This window comes from Mangifera indica, chromosome 5 (assembly GCF_011075055.1).
Source record: "Mangifera indica cultivar Alphonso chromosome 5, CATAS_Mindica_2.1, whole genome shotgun sequence".
Classification (NCBI taxonomy): Eukaryota; Viridiplantae; Streptophyta; class Magnoliopsida; order Sapindales; family Anacardiaceae; genus Mangifera; species Mangifera indica.
This window is the reverse complement of record NC_058141.1, coordinates 6,012,370-6,030,977: the sequence shown is the minus strand read 5'-3', so window position 1 is coordinate 6,030,977 and position 18,608 is coordinate 6,012,370. Positions and strand designations below refer to the sequence as shown.

Below are 18,608 nucleotides of genomic sequence, written 5' to 3'. Positions count from 1 at the left end.
TAGGTTTAGAGTTGATTGTTGTTGAACTGGAGTTTGAAAAACGAAGTTTGGAAGCTGAAATGTGGCCACACGAATTCGGCAGTCACCACGCGAATGGCGCAGTGACCACACGAATTCGTGTGGTCAGAATTCGTGTGGACGGGGAGGTGTTTTGAACTTTTCAAACTTCCTGGACTACACATGTTCGTGTGGTTGGGGGTGAAAATGCGTGTTTTCATCGTGTGGTGGGGCATAGCATAAATAGGAAAACATTGTGGGCTGGCAAAATTGCGATCAACCCCCCGAATTCGCGCGGTTGACGCGCGAATTCGTGTGGTGGGGCAAATTACGATTTTCTAGAGTTATCCAGCATGCATTTCCTCTTGTTGGAATCAGGGGGGCAGAATGCAATTCTATTAAATTTTAGGGCTGTTTTGATATTTTTCATATGGGATCAAATTGAAATTTAATCATCTTAAGGTTTTTTGACGTGTAGAATTCGAATTTGATATTTGTTTTTCCGAATAAGGCCTCTATGTATAGAATTGAATAATTTATTCTCTAAAATTTATAAAAATTTAATATAATTGTAATTTAATTTTCATACAGGGAGCTGTACAAAAGAGAAAAAGAGACGAAAGCAGAGATGAACTGCGATTCCCTCTCGAAAAGCACTTCAAGGCTCAAGTTACAACACGTGGATATAGAGATGTTGGAGCCGTGATAAAAAAATTATTAACAGAGAGACAATTACAAATGTTTCGACGTACATGTTTCGACATTTCCTAGAGTTGAAGGATAGTCGATTTAGTGGGGTCCTAATACATTCCTTCATCCTTCGAGCAGTAAATAAAGTGACTTCGAGAGAGGAGTTATGGTTTCAGGTTAATGACGTGGATGTCAGATTCAGTGCATATGAGTTTGCTATTACGACGGGCCTTTGATTCAGTCATTTGGTAGATATCGACCTCTACATTCCATCGAAGGCCACAGATCGGATCCTCCAGACATATTTTCACGGGTGTAAATCAGTTACATATGCTGATTTGAGTCGTGTTTTCCAGCAGAGACTGTGGGGGGAGGATGACACTGATGCAGTTAAGTTAGCATTGTTGTTTTATCTTCACATGGGATTGTTAGGGAGTGACTTGAGAAAAACAATTCCCCAAAAGATATTACAATTAGCTGATCATTTGGATGGGTTTAATGCATACCCGTGGGGAGTACGAGTGTGGCAGATGACATATCGCTCTATATGCGATAACATCTCCCGAATTTCTATTGATTCCGGTCCGAAAAGAAAAAGGAAAATCAGCTTAAGCAGTATGGCATTATGGGATTTTCATTAGCGTTTCAGGTAATTATGATATTTATTAATTCAAACAAAAAATGAATGTTTAAAATAAAATTAGTTTAATATGATTGTAAATATATACAATAATCGATTTATATTGATATTGCAGTTTTGAATTTACGAGACGCTGGACTCGTTATTTCGATGGATAGACGAGTCGCCGTATGTTGGAGCTGCCCGGATGTTGAGATGGCATCGAGTGTTTAGCACTTCACCGGTCATTATGCTTTGAGGGGGAGGACTCATTACGCCTGCGCACTCGTTTAGGCACGCAGCTATATTTTCAGGATATTGATTGACGGTTATTGTATATGTTATTTGTATTTGTATATATATTGATTTATTCATTTCTATATATATTTATCTATATATTGATTCATTTATATGTTCATAACAAATATATAGCTAAAAATACTTAATCAAAAAATCAAGAAATATTAAAAGACTATAGTTAAAATTAAATACTTAAGAAAATTAAATACTATAGTTATATGCGGTTCTATCTGGATTTGAAACACAATATTTTTTAATCGAAAATGAGAACGAGATGTATAACTTAAAGGTGTTTCTTCCATTATTACAACAAGTCATTTTCTTTTTTATTTAATTTTACACAAATAATATCAAAATTTATTAAATATTGAGAATATTTGCAACGCATATATATATATATATATATAAATTGTTTTCAACTTTCAATATATAGCCTTTATTAGGGTTGAATATGCATGTGATTCGATATAAGGAATTGTGAAGCGTAATCGAAGGATCTTTGTAGACTCAAAATAAAAAAATCAATATAAAAACATAATATTCGCAGTAACAATCAGAAACATTAGGTTTACAGAAACAGGTACAAGTATAACATTTATATTAAAATTAACATTCACGAACATTAGAGTTATAAAAACAAGTAGAAAAATAACATTTATATTAAAATTAACAAGTACAAATAACAAGTGCATTTATTTTCCATCTTTCTTCTTTCTTCCTGAACTTGATGGTACAGAACTAGGTACTGGAATAGGGCTTCTGCAGTTTTGTCTTGTATGTCCAGGTTGATGACATCGGCTACAGATAAGTTGTTCAACAACCTCTCCTTGAGAAGGCCGTCTGTTTTTATTTGCTGGACGTCCTGCACGACGACGATGCACATATGGTGGGTGGATAACAGTTGCCTCCTCCGGATGAAGCCACTCTGACTGATCTCCCAATGGATTGACTGCGTCTGCATACACTGTTCGATAAAAAGCTGTGTTGTAGTATGAATGCACCCATTGAAGGCAAGTTGTAAGCTTCATATATCTGGCTACAGCAATAACGTGCATGCAAGGAATCTTTGATAATTGAAATTTTCTACAAGTACATGTATGCTTCGTCAGGTCTACCAGGGCATCATATTGGCATTGGCCACTACCAAGAACCTGGTATCGCTCAGTTGTTATAGGACGCACTTCTAAGTTCGAAGACTTCCGTACACGTTTTGCGATCTTATCTTCAACCCAAGGTGTGACTGGACTGGTACAAGCATCTGTAAATCATATAAATATAAATTCATCTGGTTAGTAACCAAGTATAAGTTTGGTAACACACATTTATAACATAGTATAACAGTGAATATGAACTTACTAGCATGATTTCTTCTTTCATAAAACCATCGCTGCAATGTACCTCTAATGAACTCGATCAGCATAGTAATAGGTAAACCTCGAGCGTGTTTGACCAAGACATTAAACGACTCAACAATATTGGTAATCATTACATTGTACCTATGGCCTGGAAAATATGCTCGTGCCCATCGATCAAAACCCACTTCATACAGGTATGCAGTTGCCTCAGGGTGCAAACGGGACAATGACTTCATGACCTGTTGGAATTCAAATTCAGTGTACGCCTTGGCTGCTTTATAGTACATCCATGCGACTTTAGCATTTTTTTTGTACTTGGACCGCATGTTACAATAGAGATGGTGACAACAATAACCGTGATGCACACCAGGGAAAACTTCAGCCAATGCAGAAAATATGCTGACATGTCGATCTGAAATGATGGCCAAACGAGGTACCTCCCCAATACAATCCCTCAGTTTTGTTAAAAACCAGGACCATGTGTCATGATCTTCCCTGGGACCAATCCCAAAAGCAAGTGGATATATTTGATTATTCCCATCTAATGCGACATCAATAAATAGTTGATCCAGATATCGACCCTTCAAGAAAGTAGCATCAATACAAATAACCGGTCGAATATGTTGCTGAAATGCACGAATACTACAACTGAATGCCATGTAAAAGTATTTAAATCGATCCTCCTCATCCGTTAGTATATGTGTCACCGTCCTCGGATTGCAACGCTCTAAATTGAGGCAATACTCTGACAGCAACATAAACGACTCTTTTGGTGTGCCCCTCAATGATTGAAGCGCCCAATTTCTCGCCCGCCATGCTTGTGCGTATGATATATCAATTTTATATCGATCGACGATATCAATAATGATCTCCTTCGGTCGATAAACACGATCAACTAAAATGAATTTGGTCCTCAAAATCTGTCCCAAAGCTCGAGCACCTGCTTGCCTATGATGAGGTAATATCTGATTTTTACAACATGTGTGACAGTTATCTATACGACGTAATTCAAAGCTATCAGTTGCTCCCACCCTAACTGCCCGTGCATGCCATTTACATTCTTTGTTGCGACATTTAATAACCCATCTACGCGTGTCTGATTTTTTCACAAAAAATTGATATCCCCTACGAAGCGCCTCTTGAGTTATCGCATCAATGACATGTTGTTTACTAGGAAATAATGTACCAGCTTTTGGAGAATCAGTATCGATCGATGCTTTAGAGTTTCTAAATGTAAATGGTTGATCAGGAAAAGGTGGTAACCAATGAAATGCATCAGTAAGAACATTCCCACCAACAGGATTTATTTCTGGAAAATAACTCGTACCTCCAATATCGTTATTACCATAGGTCTTCTCTTCAATCTCTAGTTCTTCGATTGGAATATTCTATTCAACCTTTCCATTAAATTCACTCCAGTCTGGAAAAGTTGCTTCGTCCCCATTAAGGAATTCTTCTGCGCGATACAATGCATCAACGTTAACTTCATTTATATGTGCAAAATCTTCCTCTAAGAATTCTTGTTTCGGATTGATCTCGATATTTTGAATCTCTTCTACACCAATAGTTTGATTTTCTGGATAACTGCTCGACTCCCCACCTTGAAAATCTTCATTTGCTTGTTGAGTCTCATAAGTATCATCAGTAACTGTAGTTATAACAAAAACTGAAATACATTCTTTGAAGAGGTTAGATAGACCGTTAAGAACCTCAACATCCTCATCATTCGAAATTTCTATCGGAGCACCGTCGTCGAGATGTCTCGGTTTCATACTCAACTGAATGTTAAATATCCGTCGATCTATATTACACTTGTCGCTCACTATTTCGATTAATTCTTCGAATGATGTGTGTTCTGGAATTTTAATCAATTTCCTATTACCTCCAACATATTTTATAACATTATCACCCTTTTCTATCCAATTTCCCTCATATCTAATTGAAGCATATCCAGCCATTTAGATTAATCCTACAATAAAATATATAATCAACATAAATAATACGATTGAAAATAATATTTACAGATGTCTATTACATAATTATACCTATTCTGTAATTCTATTATATATTGTGACTACTTAAATATATCATGTTTTGGCATTATCCTTTAAAAAATAATAATTTAATTTAAAAGGGTAGTTTTGGTATTTAAGAGGATATTTGAGGCATTTTTGTTTAAATACTTTAATATAAGGGTATTTTCGCTTAACTCCTAAAATTTGGAGCTAAATTGTATATTGCCTAAATCAAATATATAATCAACATAAATAATACGACTGAAAATAGTATTTACAGATATCTATTACACAATTATATCTATTTCATACTTCAATTTGATAAAATAATATTATTAAACATACCCTACTAATTTTTATTATTTTACTTATTACACACAACTACAATTTATTATATAAAATATCACATATAATTATATTATCAATAAAATAATAACGATTGAAGTAATATCATGTTATCCTATACTACTATAATATTTAAAACATAACCTATCTAATTTTTATTATTTTACATATTACATATAACTATAATTTATTATATAAAATATCACATATAATTGCATTATTAATAAAATAATAACGATTAAAGTAATAACATGGATAAATACCTCGTAATGACGAACTTTTCTCTTCACCCCCGAAATCTTGAACACGAACTTATTTTTTCTCTTCAGAAATCTCTCTCAGATATGTTAAAAATGAAGGAAGATATGTGGTTTATATAGAAATAGAGGAAGAGTAGTTTTGGTATTATTTTGGGGCATTTTTGTTTAAATACTTTGATTTAAGGGTATTTATGCTTTAACCCCAAAATTTATGATAAATTTGTTTATTACCCTTAAATAAAATAGTAATTTAAATTAGAAGGGTAGTTTTGGTATTTAAGGGAATATTTGTGGCATTTTCGTTTAAATACTTCAATTTAAGGGTATTTATGCTTTAACCCCAAAATTTGGGGTAAATTTTTTATTACCCCACAAAAAAGCGCATTTATTTTAATTTCCCAAAATATTTTTAAAAAGCTGTAAAAACAATTAAAGTGTTGTGATAAAACAAATTTATTGCCAGAAAAATGTTTTTCATAGTAAAAATTGGTGAAAAGTATCACACTACATTATGCAAAACAGGATTTGCAGAGTAGGACCAGTTTGAAAATTTTCTCTCAAATCCAAACAAAGGAATCATATACAAATGATGAAGTAGAAACAGAAAACTATCGCCGTTTTAGTTTTCATTTAATTGGTGTGAACGCTTTGAAAGCTGAAGAAACCGTTGTTGCAGAGAAACAACACCCGGGGGAAGAGAGCAAAATAAAATGAAAAAAAAATTTCATGACCAAAGCATTTCTTGATCTTCCCTAATTTTACATTTTGCTCCCCCAAAGACCTTCCTTTTCTCTCTGGTAAGTCTTTGTTTTCCTTTTTTTTTGTGGTTTTTTTTGGTGTGCGACATAAGTTGAAACCATGTTTGGAGAGAAAGATCTCTCTGCTGATCTCCTTATTGATGGGGAGAACTCTGTAAGTAACAAGCTCTCACATGGCCGGAGCATACTTTTAGAGCAAAGTAAAGGGATCCCACATGAGAAAATTGGTTTGACTCAAAAGGGCGGTCATGATTTTTTTAAAGAATCAAATATTAATGTTGATGGATTTTCTTCTAAGCTTTCGAATTCGGCCTCTCAAGAGCTCACTCTTAGATATCTTTGTGAAAATTCTAAACTGGGTGAGAAACTGTTGATGGAAAAATCTGGTTCACACAAAGGGAAAGAGGTTGTTTTTGTTGAGAATTCAAATCAAGATGACAAATTTGTGGAGAGAGATTTCTTAAATTTGAATGAAATTAGAGTGAATTTTTCTTGTTCTAAAAGGGAAATAGAAGAAGAGGAGGAAGACTTAGAGGGTGAGAGTAATACTAATAATAGAGAGAAGAAACCAAACCTAGAGACTCTTAATTTGTCTCTGTCTTTGCCTGATGTATCTCTTTCTTTAACTGCATCAAATGCTTTGCAAAAGCCTGCTAGGAGTTTACAATCTTTGGCACCATCAAGAGATAACCACACACAAACCACTTGTTCAAATGATATTACTGCTGCTTCTCTTTCGCATTCATGTTCCCATCCGTTTTCTCACAATCCTAGTTGTTCATTGACACATAATTCGACCGAGAATTACGAGTATTCAGTAGGAAGAGATGATCAAATTTGGTGTGGTGGTGAGGGGACTAATGGGTCAGTTCATAGTCGTTTCAAGCCAATTGGAGATGGCCTTGTTACTTTGAACAATCATGGTGGTGGTGGCGGAGGAGGAGGATTTTCTATGATGCAAGGTAGTCGTTTGATGAATAGGGATTCTTGTAACAATAGTCTTTATAAGACTACAAGTTCGGATAATCTTTCATTTTTCCCTTCTGAATTGCCTGCAAGGCCATGGATGGATACCAATTCTGGGGATTCAAGGAGGAAGGATTCTGAGAATTTGAGAGGCTTGGATAATACTGATGGAGGTAAAGCACGGAAGGTTTCTAGACCTGAGAGAATTCTTTGGGAGATTGTATCAGAATCTATTCCTGTCATGGCTCAAATAATTCAGGAGCTTTCAGAGGAGACTCTTGAATTGATTAGAGGTTATCTCAAAAATCTGTTTGTGGCACCTGAGAAGAAAGATGCGTTGGTAGGATTGCAAAAACAACTAGAGAGAAGGCCTGATCTTAACAAGGAGACACTGTCAAACTGCTGCAAGGATCAATTAGAAATATTGGTTGCAGTAAAAGTGGGGCTTGGGAGCTTTGTGTCTTCAGAAGTCCAGCTTCCTATAAATGAGCTGGTAGAGATTTTCTTATTAATGAGGTGTAGGAATGTAAATTGCAAGAGCATATTACCTGTTGATGATTGTGACTGTAAAATTTGCTCCACAAATAAAGGATTTTGCAGCTCATGCATGTGTCCGGTTTGTATGAATTTTGATTGTGCTAACAATACTTGCAGCTGGGTTGGCTGTGATGTTTGTTCACATTGGTGCCATGCCGCTTGTGGTATTAAGAGGAACCTATTTAGGCCAGGCCCGAGCTTGAAGGGGCCCTCCGGAACTTCTGAAATGCAGTTCCACTGTATTGGGTGTGATCATGCCTCAGAGATGTTTGGATTTGTTAAAGATGTGTTTTTATTTTGTGCAAAGGATTGGGGTCTAGACACCTTGGTCAAGGAGCTTGATTGTGTAGGGAAAATTTTTAAGGGAAGTGATGATTTTAAAGGCAAGGAGTTGCATATAAAGGCTAATAAGTTTGTGTCCAAACTGGAAAACAAAATGATGTCTCCTTCAGATGTTTGCAGCTCCATTGTTCAATTCTTCAATCGTGAGTGTCCTAACTTTATCATATTTCTTTTTCCGTATAGTTTATATGTTATTCTTCCTTGTCAGTTGAAGTGGCTCAATGTTGATCACAATCTCTGTGAATTAGTCTGTGAAAATCCGATTGTTTGTTGTTCTAGAATGTCCCTTAATATTTGGGGAGTGTTGAGCACAATGGATGTATCCTTTGCCTCTTTTTGTACTTTTGGTCAATGAGGCTGATTAAACCTTATCCAATTGCCAACCAAGTCACCTAAAATCCAGGTCCCTGCAAAAGCAGGAATTCATCATTTAAAATGAATCTAAAGTACGTTAAAACCTTAGAAAATCACTTATACCCCTGCTCAACGCTTCAAAGAAGTGTATCCTCTTAGCACAATGCATGTGGTGCATATTATGCGTCAATAGTGCAGTTGAAAATGACTTCCAATCAGCTTAGAGTTTAGTATTTTGAGTTTTGATCAGGAGATTTTGTTTCTTTTTTGGCTGTCTGCTAGTAGTTGTGCAATTGAAAGTCCTTTAATATTTGAGGAGTGTTGAGGACATTGGATGTATCCTTTACCTCTTTTTGTATACTTTTGGTCAATGAGCCTGATTAAACCTTATCCAATTACCAACCAAGTCACTTAAAACCCCAGTGCCTGCAAAAGCAGGAATTTGATCATTTAAAATGAATCTAAAGTACATTAAAACCTCAGGAAACCACTTATACCCCCTCTGCTTAACGCTTCAAAGAAATGTATCCTCTTAGCACAATGCATGTAGTGCATATTATGCCTGCAGTAGTGCAGTTGAAAATTACTTCTAATCAGCTTAGAGTTTAGTATTTCGAGTTTTGAACAGTATATTTTGTTTCTTTTTTGGCCATCTGCTAGTAGTTGTGCAACTGAAAGTTGCTTCTGCTTCTTGAAATTTGTTGAATTTGATTATTTATTGTAGCTTCTTTTCTCTATATCAGTAAAACGTGCATATTTCCATTAGGTGAGGTAAATTTATTGCTGTTTGCAAATCTAAATAGACATGGTTCTTTAATCTTGGTGATGAGAATCTCTGACTATGAGTCTTGGAATAATTGATCTCATGAGTAATCCTGGAGAATTTATTTATGAGAATAAGAAGTGCTTAACATAATGCAGTTTGAAAGAATTCTTGGATTATATTACAGTAGTATATTGACATTTAATGTGCTTTAGTTATCAGTGGGACTAATTTGAGTTTATCCAAAAATTCAAAAATATAACACCAATTTTTGGAGTTTATACAAGAAAATTTAGGCTAGACATTCTTCCCATTGATCAGATAATTTTCAGTGTCTTTGTAAAGGAAGCCATTACTGTGTGAACTAATACTGGTTTCTTCCATTAAGCGGTCCATTTTGATAGCAAGAAATTTTCTAAGGTGTATGATTGTGTCCTAGATTGTGATTTGCTATGTGACTCACCTTTCCGGGTTGGTCATGCCGTCCTATATTTTATCTAAACTTCAAAGCATGAAGCAGTTACTGCATAGGACTAGTTCACTGGCCTTTGCATCTTTTCCGTTTTCGCTTTTATTAGATTTCTTCCCTTTCTTGAGTTAAGATTGATTTTTTTTCCTGTCAGTTTCTCACACGGTTGTACATTGAATTTTTTTTCCTTTATTCTCTTAAAATCCTTCTCTTTTGGGATAAATAGGTTCTGATAATATGTCAGACTATGCTGCCGCTGCTGCTTCCAGTACTTTGAATGACTTGATGGCAGCTCAAGCTAGCCTAAGAAAAGATAGAACTCCAATTCCACCAGCTACTTCTCTCCCCCCAAAATATACCATGCATAACATAACTTCCTCAAGTGGGCGGCGGGATTCAAATGGTCTTTGTCAAAAAGACCTCATGAGCGACCTCAAAATTGAAGATGATTTTCAGTTTGGTAAGTTGTCAAAGAATGATGGCTTTGATAGCCTGGAAAGCATTGTTCGGATTAAAGAAGTGGAAGCAAGAATGTTTCAGAACAAGGCAGATGATGCACGGAGAGAGGCAGAGGAATACAAACGGATGATTCAGATCAAATCTGAGAAATTGGACAAAGAGTACGCTCAGAAGCTTGCAAAACTCTGTTTACAAGAGACTGAGGAAAGGCAGAGGAAGAAACTCGATGAACTGAAGGTCTTGGAAGATTCACATTGTGATTACTTCAAAATGAAGATGCGAATGCAAGTCGAGATTTCTGGTTTACTGGAGAGAATGGAGGCCACAAAGCAACAGTGGGTTTAGTTTTAGCATTTCAAGTTGTTAATTATTCTCTTTTGGTTACAATTTCTGCTATTGTTGTGTAATTTAATCTTGTTTTCACCCCCTCTTGCTTCTCTGAATGGAAAATGGATGGCTGTTGGTCTTCTTTGTGATAAAACATACCTACTCAAAGGCGTAAACTGTTAAATGTGTTGCTTGTTGCCATCACCTTTATAATAGATTCTCCAACTAGCCATTTATTCTCTTGTGCCCAACTCCTATACTAAATTAATTAACATCGTTTATAGTGTTGTGTCATCCAAGAAATTTAATATTTGGAAGCACAAAATGTGTCGAATATTTTGCTTTGACATTTTATCCAAGGGCGCCAAATTAGTTGCTTGATTAGTGTTAGTGATGGTGAAATATTCTCCCACCTCCTTAGTCTAGACCTACTCATGAGGCTTGTCGAGGATAACAAAACTAAGGCTGAAAAATCATTGGTTGTTGATAATTATGCTTAAAATTATTTTCTTTTTATGCCATATCGAGTTTTAACCATAGGTCTGTATTTAAATTCTAGTTTTTTTTTTTTTTAAACAAAAATTCTGACTTAATTTTAAAACTATTTGATTAATATAGTTGAGATGGCCACATTTCTAATAGCAAACTGGATTTAACATATAAATTTATGCTCATATATGGAATCAATAAAAACTATGCTTACATATTTTTATATACAATTTAAATTTATGTCATTATATGACTAAATAATTTTAAATTAAAAATAAAATAATACTCAATTAAATGATAATATATCATTTATGTATAAAAAATGTCTATATATAACATTACTTTAGAAGAATTTTTTTTTTCAATTAAATATTTCATTCTTTTCTCTTTACTGAAATAAATCTCTATCACGGGTTAGACTGAATTTATAACACAAAATTTTGGCATAGATTTGTAAATATTTCGTCCTTAAAATTGAATGTTAAGTTTTGGTGAACAAAATTAAAACCTTGGCCCCCTACGACTATTATTATTGGACAAAACTAAAAATGTTGCTAAAATGGAATACAAACCTTTGATGAAAGAAAATAAAATTTAGTCCCTATAAAATGATCATTCTGAGATGATAGTAATATTGTCATTTAATATTTTGTCCATAAAATTAAATCATTAGCTTTGATGAACGAAATTAAAAATTGTTGTAGCATCCATAGGTAAGCCCAAAGGCAAATTAGTCTTTTTTCTCTACTTTAATTTTTAGTTAATGATGAATTTCTAGGGGTGCACACTTGTATATGTTGGTATACACGGATGTGCATTGTCAACAAATTTTAAAAATTGAGATAAGGTAAGGATCACAACAAAATTGAAAACTGTCTTAGTTGGACGACACCATACACGCTCGTGTATAGTGAATACACACCCGTGTATCGTGCTTAGTAGGCAAAATAAAAAGAGCGTTTAATCTAATAATTGTTATGTATTGCACTCACAATTGCTTGATAACAAAAGAGAGGAGAGAGTTTAGTGCCTTGGGACACTAGAGAGGAGCTACAGACCACCGGAAGATTTTGCTTAATGCTAAAACCTAAGTAAGTAGGGTGTCTTTCTTCTTTTATTCCAAGGGAAATAATGTTTCTGAATGTGAATTTACTCATATGCTATGTTGGTTGTCTATGAATCCAAGTGTGTGTATACATACATGTATCAAGTGTGTATATGTGTGTGTGTGAGACATGTTTTAATGGGGTTAGAGTTATGTTTGTAAATGAGCAGAGAGTATTCATTAGGCTTAGAAACATTAGCTTGCTTGTATATATAATAATACAAGCAAGCTAATGTTTCTAAGCCTAATGAATACTCTTTGCTCATTTACAAACACAACTCTAATATTCAACTATTAAAACATGCCTCTCACACACACGTGTGTGTGTGCGTGTGTTTTAAACTAGTGGATGTAGCTAGAAAAATGAAATTTAATACCAATAATAAAATTACATAACGTTGGATTTTGTAAAATACTGAAATTAATAGTTTATTTTCCCTTTATTCATTTACTGTTACAGAGGTATATTTATATACACATTAGGTATTCCGTATTAGGAATATGAATATTTGATTTCTATATTTGATTCCTATAATTAAGTCTTATTTACTAATTTACAGATTCTGTAACACTCCCCCTCAAGCTAGAACATAAATATTAATCATGCCCAGCTTGTTACAAAGATAATCAATTCGAACCCCATTTATAGCCTTAGTGAAAATATCCCTTAACTGTTCTCTAGTCTTCACATATCTTGTAGAAATAAAATTCTGCTAAATTTTCTCTCGAACGAAATGACAGTCAATCTCAATATATTTAGTTTGTTCATGAAACACAGGATTAGAGGCAATATGAAGAGCAGCTTGATTATCACACCATAATTGCGCTAGTAACGATATCTGGAAACCCACTTCAGTCAAAAGTTGATATACCCACATTATTTCACACACGGACTGAGCCATAGCTCAATATTCTAATTCTGCACTAGATCGGGACACAACATTTTGCTTTTGCTCTTCCATGATACCAAATTTCCTCCCACAAAAACACAATAACTAGTGGTAGACCTTCTATCTACCTTGGAACCTGCCCAATCTACATCTGAGAAATACTCAATATTAGTGTGACCATGATTTCCATACAGTATGCCACGTCCAGGAGCCCCCTTCAAGTAGCATAGAATTTGCTCTAAAGCTACCCAATGATCAACCGTCAGAGATGACATGAATTGACTTACAACACTGACAGAGTATGCAATGTCAGGACGAGTCACTGTAAGATAATTTAACTTTCTCACCAATCTTCTATACTTCTCAGGGTCTTCAAACGGTTCACCATCTTTTGTAAGTTGGAGATTAGGAATCATCGGAGTGCTATATGGTTTAGTTGCCAATTTACCTGTCTCAGTCAATAAATCAAGCATATATTTTCTTTGAGATAGAAAGATACCTTTCTTACTTCTCGTCACTTCAATACCCAAGAAATATTTCAACCCTCCTAAATCTTTTGTTTGAAACTGAGTATGAAGGAATGATTTGAGAAAGGAAATCCCCATAGTATCGCTTCCAGTAATGATGATATCATCAACATAAACAATTAAAAGAACACTGCCAGCTTCAGACTGTCTATAGAAAACTGAATGATCACATTTACTCTTTATCATGCCAAACTTTTGAACCGCCTCACTAAATTTTCCAAACCAAGCACAAGGACTTTGTTTCAAACCATACAGGGATTTGCGAAGACGACAAACTTTTCCATACTCCCCTTGAGCAACAAACCCAGGTGGTTGCTCCATATATACTTCCTCTTGAAGGTCACCATGCAAGAATGCATTCTTGATATCCAACTGGTGTAAAGGCCAATTATAAGTAGCTGCCAGAGAAATAAATAAACGAACAGATGTCAGCTTAGCAACAGGTGAGAAAGTATCAGAGTAATCCACCCCATAAGTTTGTGCATATCTTTTAGCAACCAGACAAGCCTTAAGATGAGCCACTGATCCATCCGAATTAACCTTAACTGTAAACACCCATTTGCATCCAATGGCTTTCTTCCCTATGGGGAGATTGACCAAGTCCCAAGTACCATTATCAGCTAAAGCATTCATTTCATCTATCATAGCCGCACGCCAACCAGGATGAGAGATAACTTCATGAGTGGTATTAGGAATAGAAATATAATCAAGTGATGCAACAAAGGAACATGAAATAGGGGATAAATGACCATAAGAAACAAAAGAAGAAATAGGATAAGTACACTGTCTTTTACCTTTGCGAAGGGCGATTGGTAGATCAATGTTAGTAGAAACTGGATCTGACAAAGAGACTGGTTTAGGACATGTATCTGGGGTTTGTTGATGTCTGGAATAGACCTGTGTAATGGGTGGTCTGACAGGGTTTGATTATTCAGGTAGAGAAGGTTCTGAAGAACTAATAGTTATAGGGCGAGATGAGGTAACAGTATATACCAACAAATCATTATCCTTCCCCTGAATGGTGTAAGTAGGAGAAGTGGAGAAGAAAGGAATATTCTCTAAAACGGTAATATCAACAGACACCAGATATTTGTTTAAGGTCGAACAAAAGCACCTATAACCCTTTTGAAGCGAGAGTAGCCAAGAAACACACATTTTAAAGACTTGGGGTCTAGTTTTGTGACATTAGGACGAATATCACGAACAAAACAAGTACTACCAAATATTTTAGGTTCAATAGGGAATAAAGATTTATTTGGAAAAAGAACATTATAAGGAGTCTGACCTTGAAGAACTGATAAAAGTCAATGAAGACTTTAGTGAGTCTTGGTACTGAGAGAACTTGGCATATTCTTTTGCAGAAATCATAATAGCCTCTCCAGACAATGAACTAGTAGCAGTGTTAGTTGCTGTAACATATGCTGATTGAGATTTTGAAGCATGATTTAGCAATTTTCTACAAGTGCGCTTTGTATGGCCTGGCTCATGGTAATAATAACACACAATCCCTTCAGATTCCTAACTCCGATCAATAGCCCTGTCACGGTTACCACTACTCTCTCCTCTATTACCAGTTCTATGATATGGATGTCCAGTTTCAAGGGCTCCACTTCGACTAACAAGAATGTTATTATTCTGAAATGATGGGGTGCTTTCCGTGCGAAGTACCCTAGTAAAAGTGTCATGCAAAGAAGAAATCTCAGGACTCACAAGAATTTGAGACTTGGCAGTTTCAAACTCAGATGGAAGACCCGCTAGGAAGCTCATGATGGCCATTTGTTCTCGCTGAACTTGTTGAACCTTTACATCTGGACTAAAAGGTAACAACATATTAAGTTCTTCATAAGTTCGTTTGAAGTCCATGAAATAAGAAGTGATAGTCCTGTCTTGTTTCTCTGCACGATAGAAAGCTTTGCACACCTCATATATATGAGAAAGATTACCTCTTCCAGAATACAAAAAATCTAAATATTCCATTAACTCCTTAACCAATTCACAGTGATTAATTAAACTTACTACCTCACTTTCAATAGAATTTTGGATCTGTAAAAATAATCGAGCATCATCTCGCAGCCATGCTTGTCTAGTACCATCCATAGGAGGAGCTTGCGTAAGGTGATCATCTTTCTCCAGACTTAACAAATACAATCGAACCATTTTACTCCATTCCAGATAATTAGAACCATTAAGCTTGTGTTCAGTGATTTTTGACATTACAAGAACCATCTCTGCCATGGTTATCGGTTTAATATTTGCCATAATAGTACTCAACACAGCCGAATAAAATCAATAGCGAAAAAACCCTTGCACAAATTGATTTCTATAGTAATTAAGATCCGAACAGTGAAAAAGAAGCGAAAACCTGGTCAGAAAGATAGATTCGTCGATGGTGAGTGTTCCAGCGATGGCGACAGCACGCCGACAACGAAATGCGATGGAAGATTAGGGATCTGAACTATCGACGTCATCTAAGTCTCTCTGTGCCGACGGTGAGAATCAACACGACACAGAAAAGGAGATCTGAGTATTCATTTTCAGAAGGAACAGGCGGCGCGTGTGGGTCACGCGCTAAGCTTTCGATGGCTGGATTCTAGGAAACTGACGATCGACGAAGCGTGCTCCTTTCTAGGACGGTGGTGAGAACTAATGGTCACTCTACACCAGTGAACTATGAAATTGCTCGAAGCGCGCTCCTTTCTAGGATGACGGTGAGAACTAATGGTCACTCTACAACAGTGAACTACGAAATTGCTCGAAGCGCGCTCCTTTCTAGGATGACGGTGAGAACTAATGGTCACTCTACACCAGTGAACTACGAAATTGCTCTCTAGGGCTACGAAATTGCTCACTAGGGCTAGAAGAAATTTCCGAATTTGCACACTAGGGCAAACCAGGCTCTGATACCATGTAAAATATTGAAATTAATAGTTTATTTTCCCTTTATTCATTTACTGTTACAGAGGTACATTTATATACACATTAGGTATTCCGTATTAGGAATATAAATATTTGATTCCTATAATTAAGCCTTATTTACTAATTTACAGATTTTGCAACAGATTTCTATCCAAATTCATAATTTAAACACGTTAGGCTATAAAACATTGTACTGGATTTTTGTCCAAATTCATAATTTAAACACGATAGGTTATGAAACACTATAATTAGAAGATTAAAATTATAGAAAAATCTGTTTGTGTCATCTTGTTAATCTAGTGAAGATTGATTGTCAATTTCAAAGCAAAATCTTTCTTCTTAGGTTTTGTAAAATGCGTTGCAGGATGAGTGCCAATTAAAGTTATGCGTTAATATTATCTAGGGAGGGGACCTTGTTTGTTTCTTTTTATTACTAAAAGGGTAAAAGGATCAATTGGGCTTTCCTATGAAAAAACTCAATAACCTTATACCAACCCACACTTACAAACTAAAATTAATAATTATACCATGAAATGTATTGGCCTATTTCTGGATGATTATATTAGACTCATAAAATAAAATTTTTCTGGACTATATATTCACCCAATTTTATTAAATAATAAATAAATATTTACTCAATGTATACCTATATTATTCCAACATTCTCCCACTTGGGCAACAATGATTAAATTTTATATGTATATGCATATGCATATGCATATGTATATATATTAAGAAAAAATCTTTAAATAATAAGCAATTTTCCGAGTAAATGACGTTTTATTATTTTGAAGTGGCCATTAATTTATAAGAAAACAATATAGTGCAAAAACAACACTTTAGTTTAAAACAATTATGCCAATACAATTGTCAATAACGAATAAAGACAATATTTGTCTTTCAATAACAACATAAGATGTCCATAATTACAATTATTTGCAATCATATTACATCGATTTTTAAGTGTGCTATGAAAAACATCCAAATGTAATTATAATAAATATATGGTATTACATGTCAGTTCTCTTTATGATTTTTCTTTAACCTTGATATTTCAAAAAAAATAAGAAAAATCTCAAAACTTCAAAAGAAGTCAACAACTTCCCACGGAATCTGCACATTTTACCAATAATCTCAAGATATACAAAAGAACTCAACTATCATGCTCAAGATAAACCTTATTCTTGATAAACATGTTGCACTTATACCATAACATCATCAATTATATAACTGTCATACTCAAGAAAATCTTTATTTTTGAGACACATGTTATATACAGCAGTATGTGTGTGTGTGTGTGTGTGTGTGTGTGTGTGTGTGTGTGTGTGTGTGTGTGTATCTCAATAAACATCATACAATAAATATGCATGAATGTTTAATCACAGTAAGCTTTATCAAGGTAACAACATTAATGACTCATTCCACTAGCCTAAGATATCAAAATATTTCAGGACACCCATATTCTCTACATGTTTAAAAAAATGGGTCTCAGTCCATTGGTTAGGGGATCTGCAAAAATAGAGTTTATATTGATGTATTTTACAACAATGTTACCTTTCTTTACCGAGACCTTGACTATCAAATACTTTATTTCTATATGTTTTGATTTACTGTCAATTTTGTTATTCTTAGAAAGAATACAGTTGCATTATTATTACAGTAAATCATCAAAGGCCTAAAGATGGAATTGTCTGAAATATAACAATAAAATCCTTCAACCACATTGTTTATATGACTATTTCATAACAAACACCAAATGTTACATACATGGTTGAAAATGCTATTAAACTCTGTTTTTTCACTTTTCCATGATATGACCTTACTAGAGAGCGTGATAACGAATCTTGAAGTGGACTTGAAATTATCCACACGGTCACCAAAGTTTGAATCGAAATTCTTTATTATCTAAAGATTCTTATTCTATATACTAGCTTGAAATCTTTTGTCCTATATATATATCTCATGATTTTCTTGGCAACAATCTAGTGATCAAAACCTGGATTAGAGAGATAACGACCAAACACGTTCACAATAAATGCAATGTCCTACCTGGTATAACCTTTAGCATGCATCAAGCTTCCGTTTGCACTAGTATAAAGAACATGAGACATAGACTCCCTCTCTA

At 34.8% G+C, this 18,608-nt stretch overlaps 2 protein-coding genes across 3 annotated transcripts; one reads left to right on the top strand and one right to left on the bottom strand.

Annotated features, from left to right (window-relative positions):
* Positions 1-2,298: 2,298 nt before the first annotated feature.
* Positions 2,299-3,287, bottom strand: LOC123216320. The gene is made up of 2 exons (XM_044636757.1): positions 3,005-3,287; positions 2,299-2,864 (listed from the first exon to the last, which is right to left on the bottom strand). The coding sequence occupies exons 1-2, from the start codon at positions 3,285-3,287 to the stop codon at positions 2,299-2,301; spliced, it is 849 nt and encodes a 282-aa protein (XP_044492692.1).
* Positions 3,288-6,077: 2,790 nt separating this feature from the next.
* LOC123217398 (protein OBERON 3-like) lies at positions 6,078-10,792 on the top strand. 2 transcript variants are annotated; one of them, XM_044638417.1, is made up of 2 exons: positions 6,078-8,327; positions 10,015-10,792. In XM_044638417.1, the coding sequence occupies exons 1-2, from the start codon at positions 6,440-6,442 to the stop codon at positions 10,572-10,574; spliced, it is 2,448 nt and encodes an 815-aa protein (XP_044494352.1). In that variant the 5' UTR covers positions 6,078-6,439; the 3' UTR covers positions 10,575-10,792. The 2 variants fall into 2 exon arrangements, with proteins under 2 accessions (XP_044494352.1, XP_044494350.1); XM_044638415.1 differs by having other exon boundaries at positions 6,080-8,327; positions 9,997-10,792.
* Positions 10,793-18,608: the final 7,816 nt, after the last annotated feature.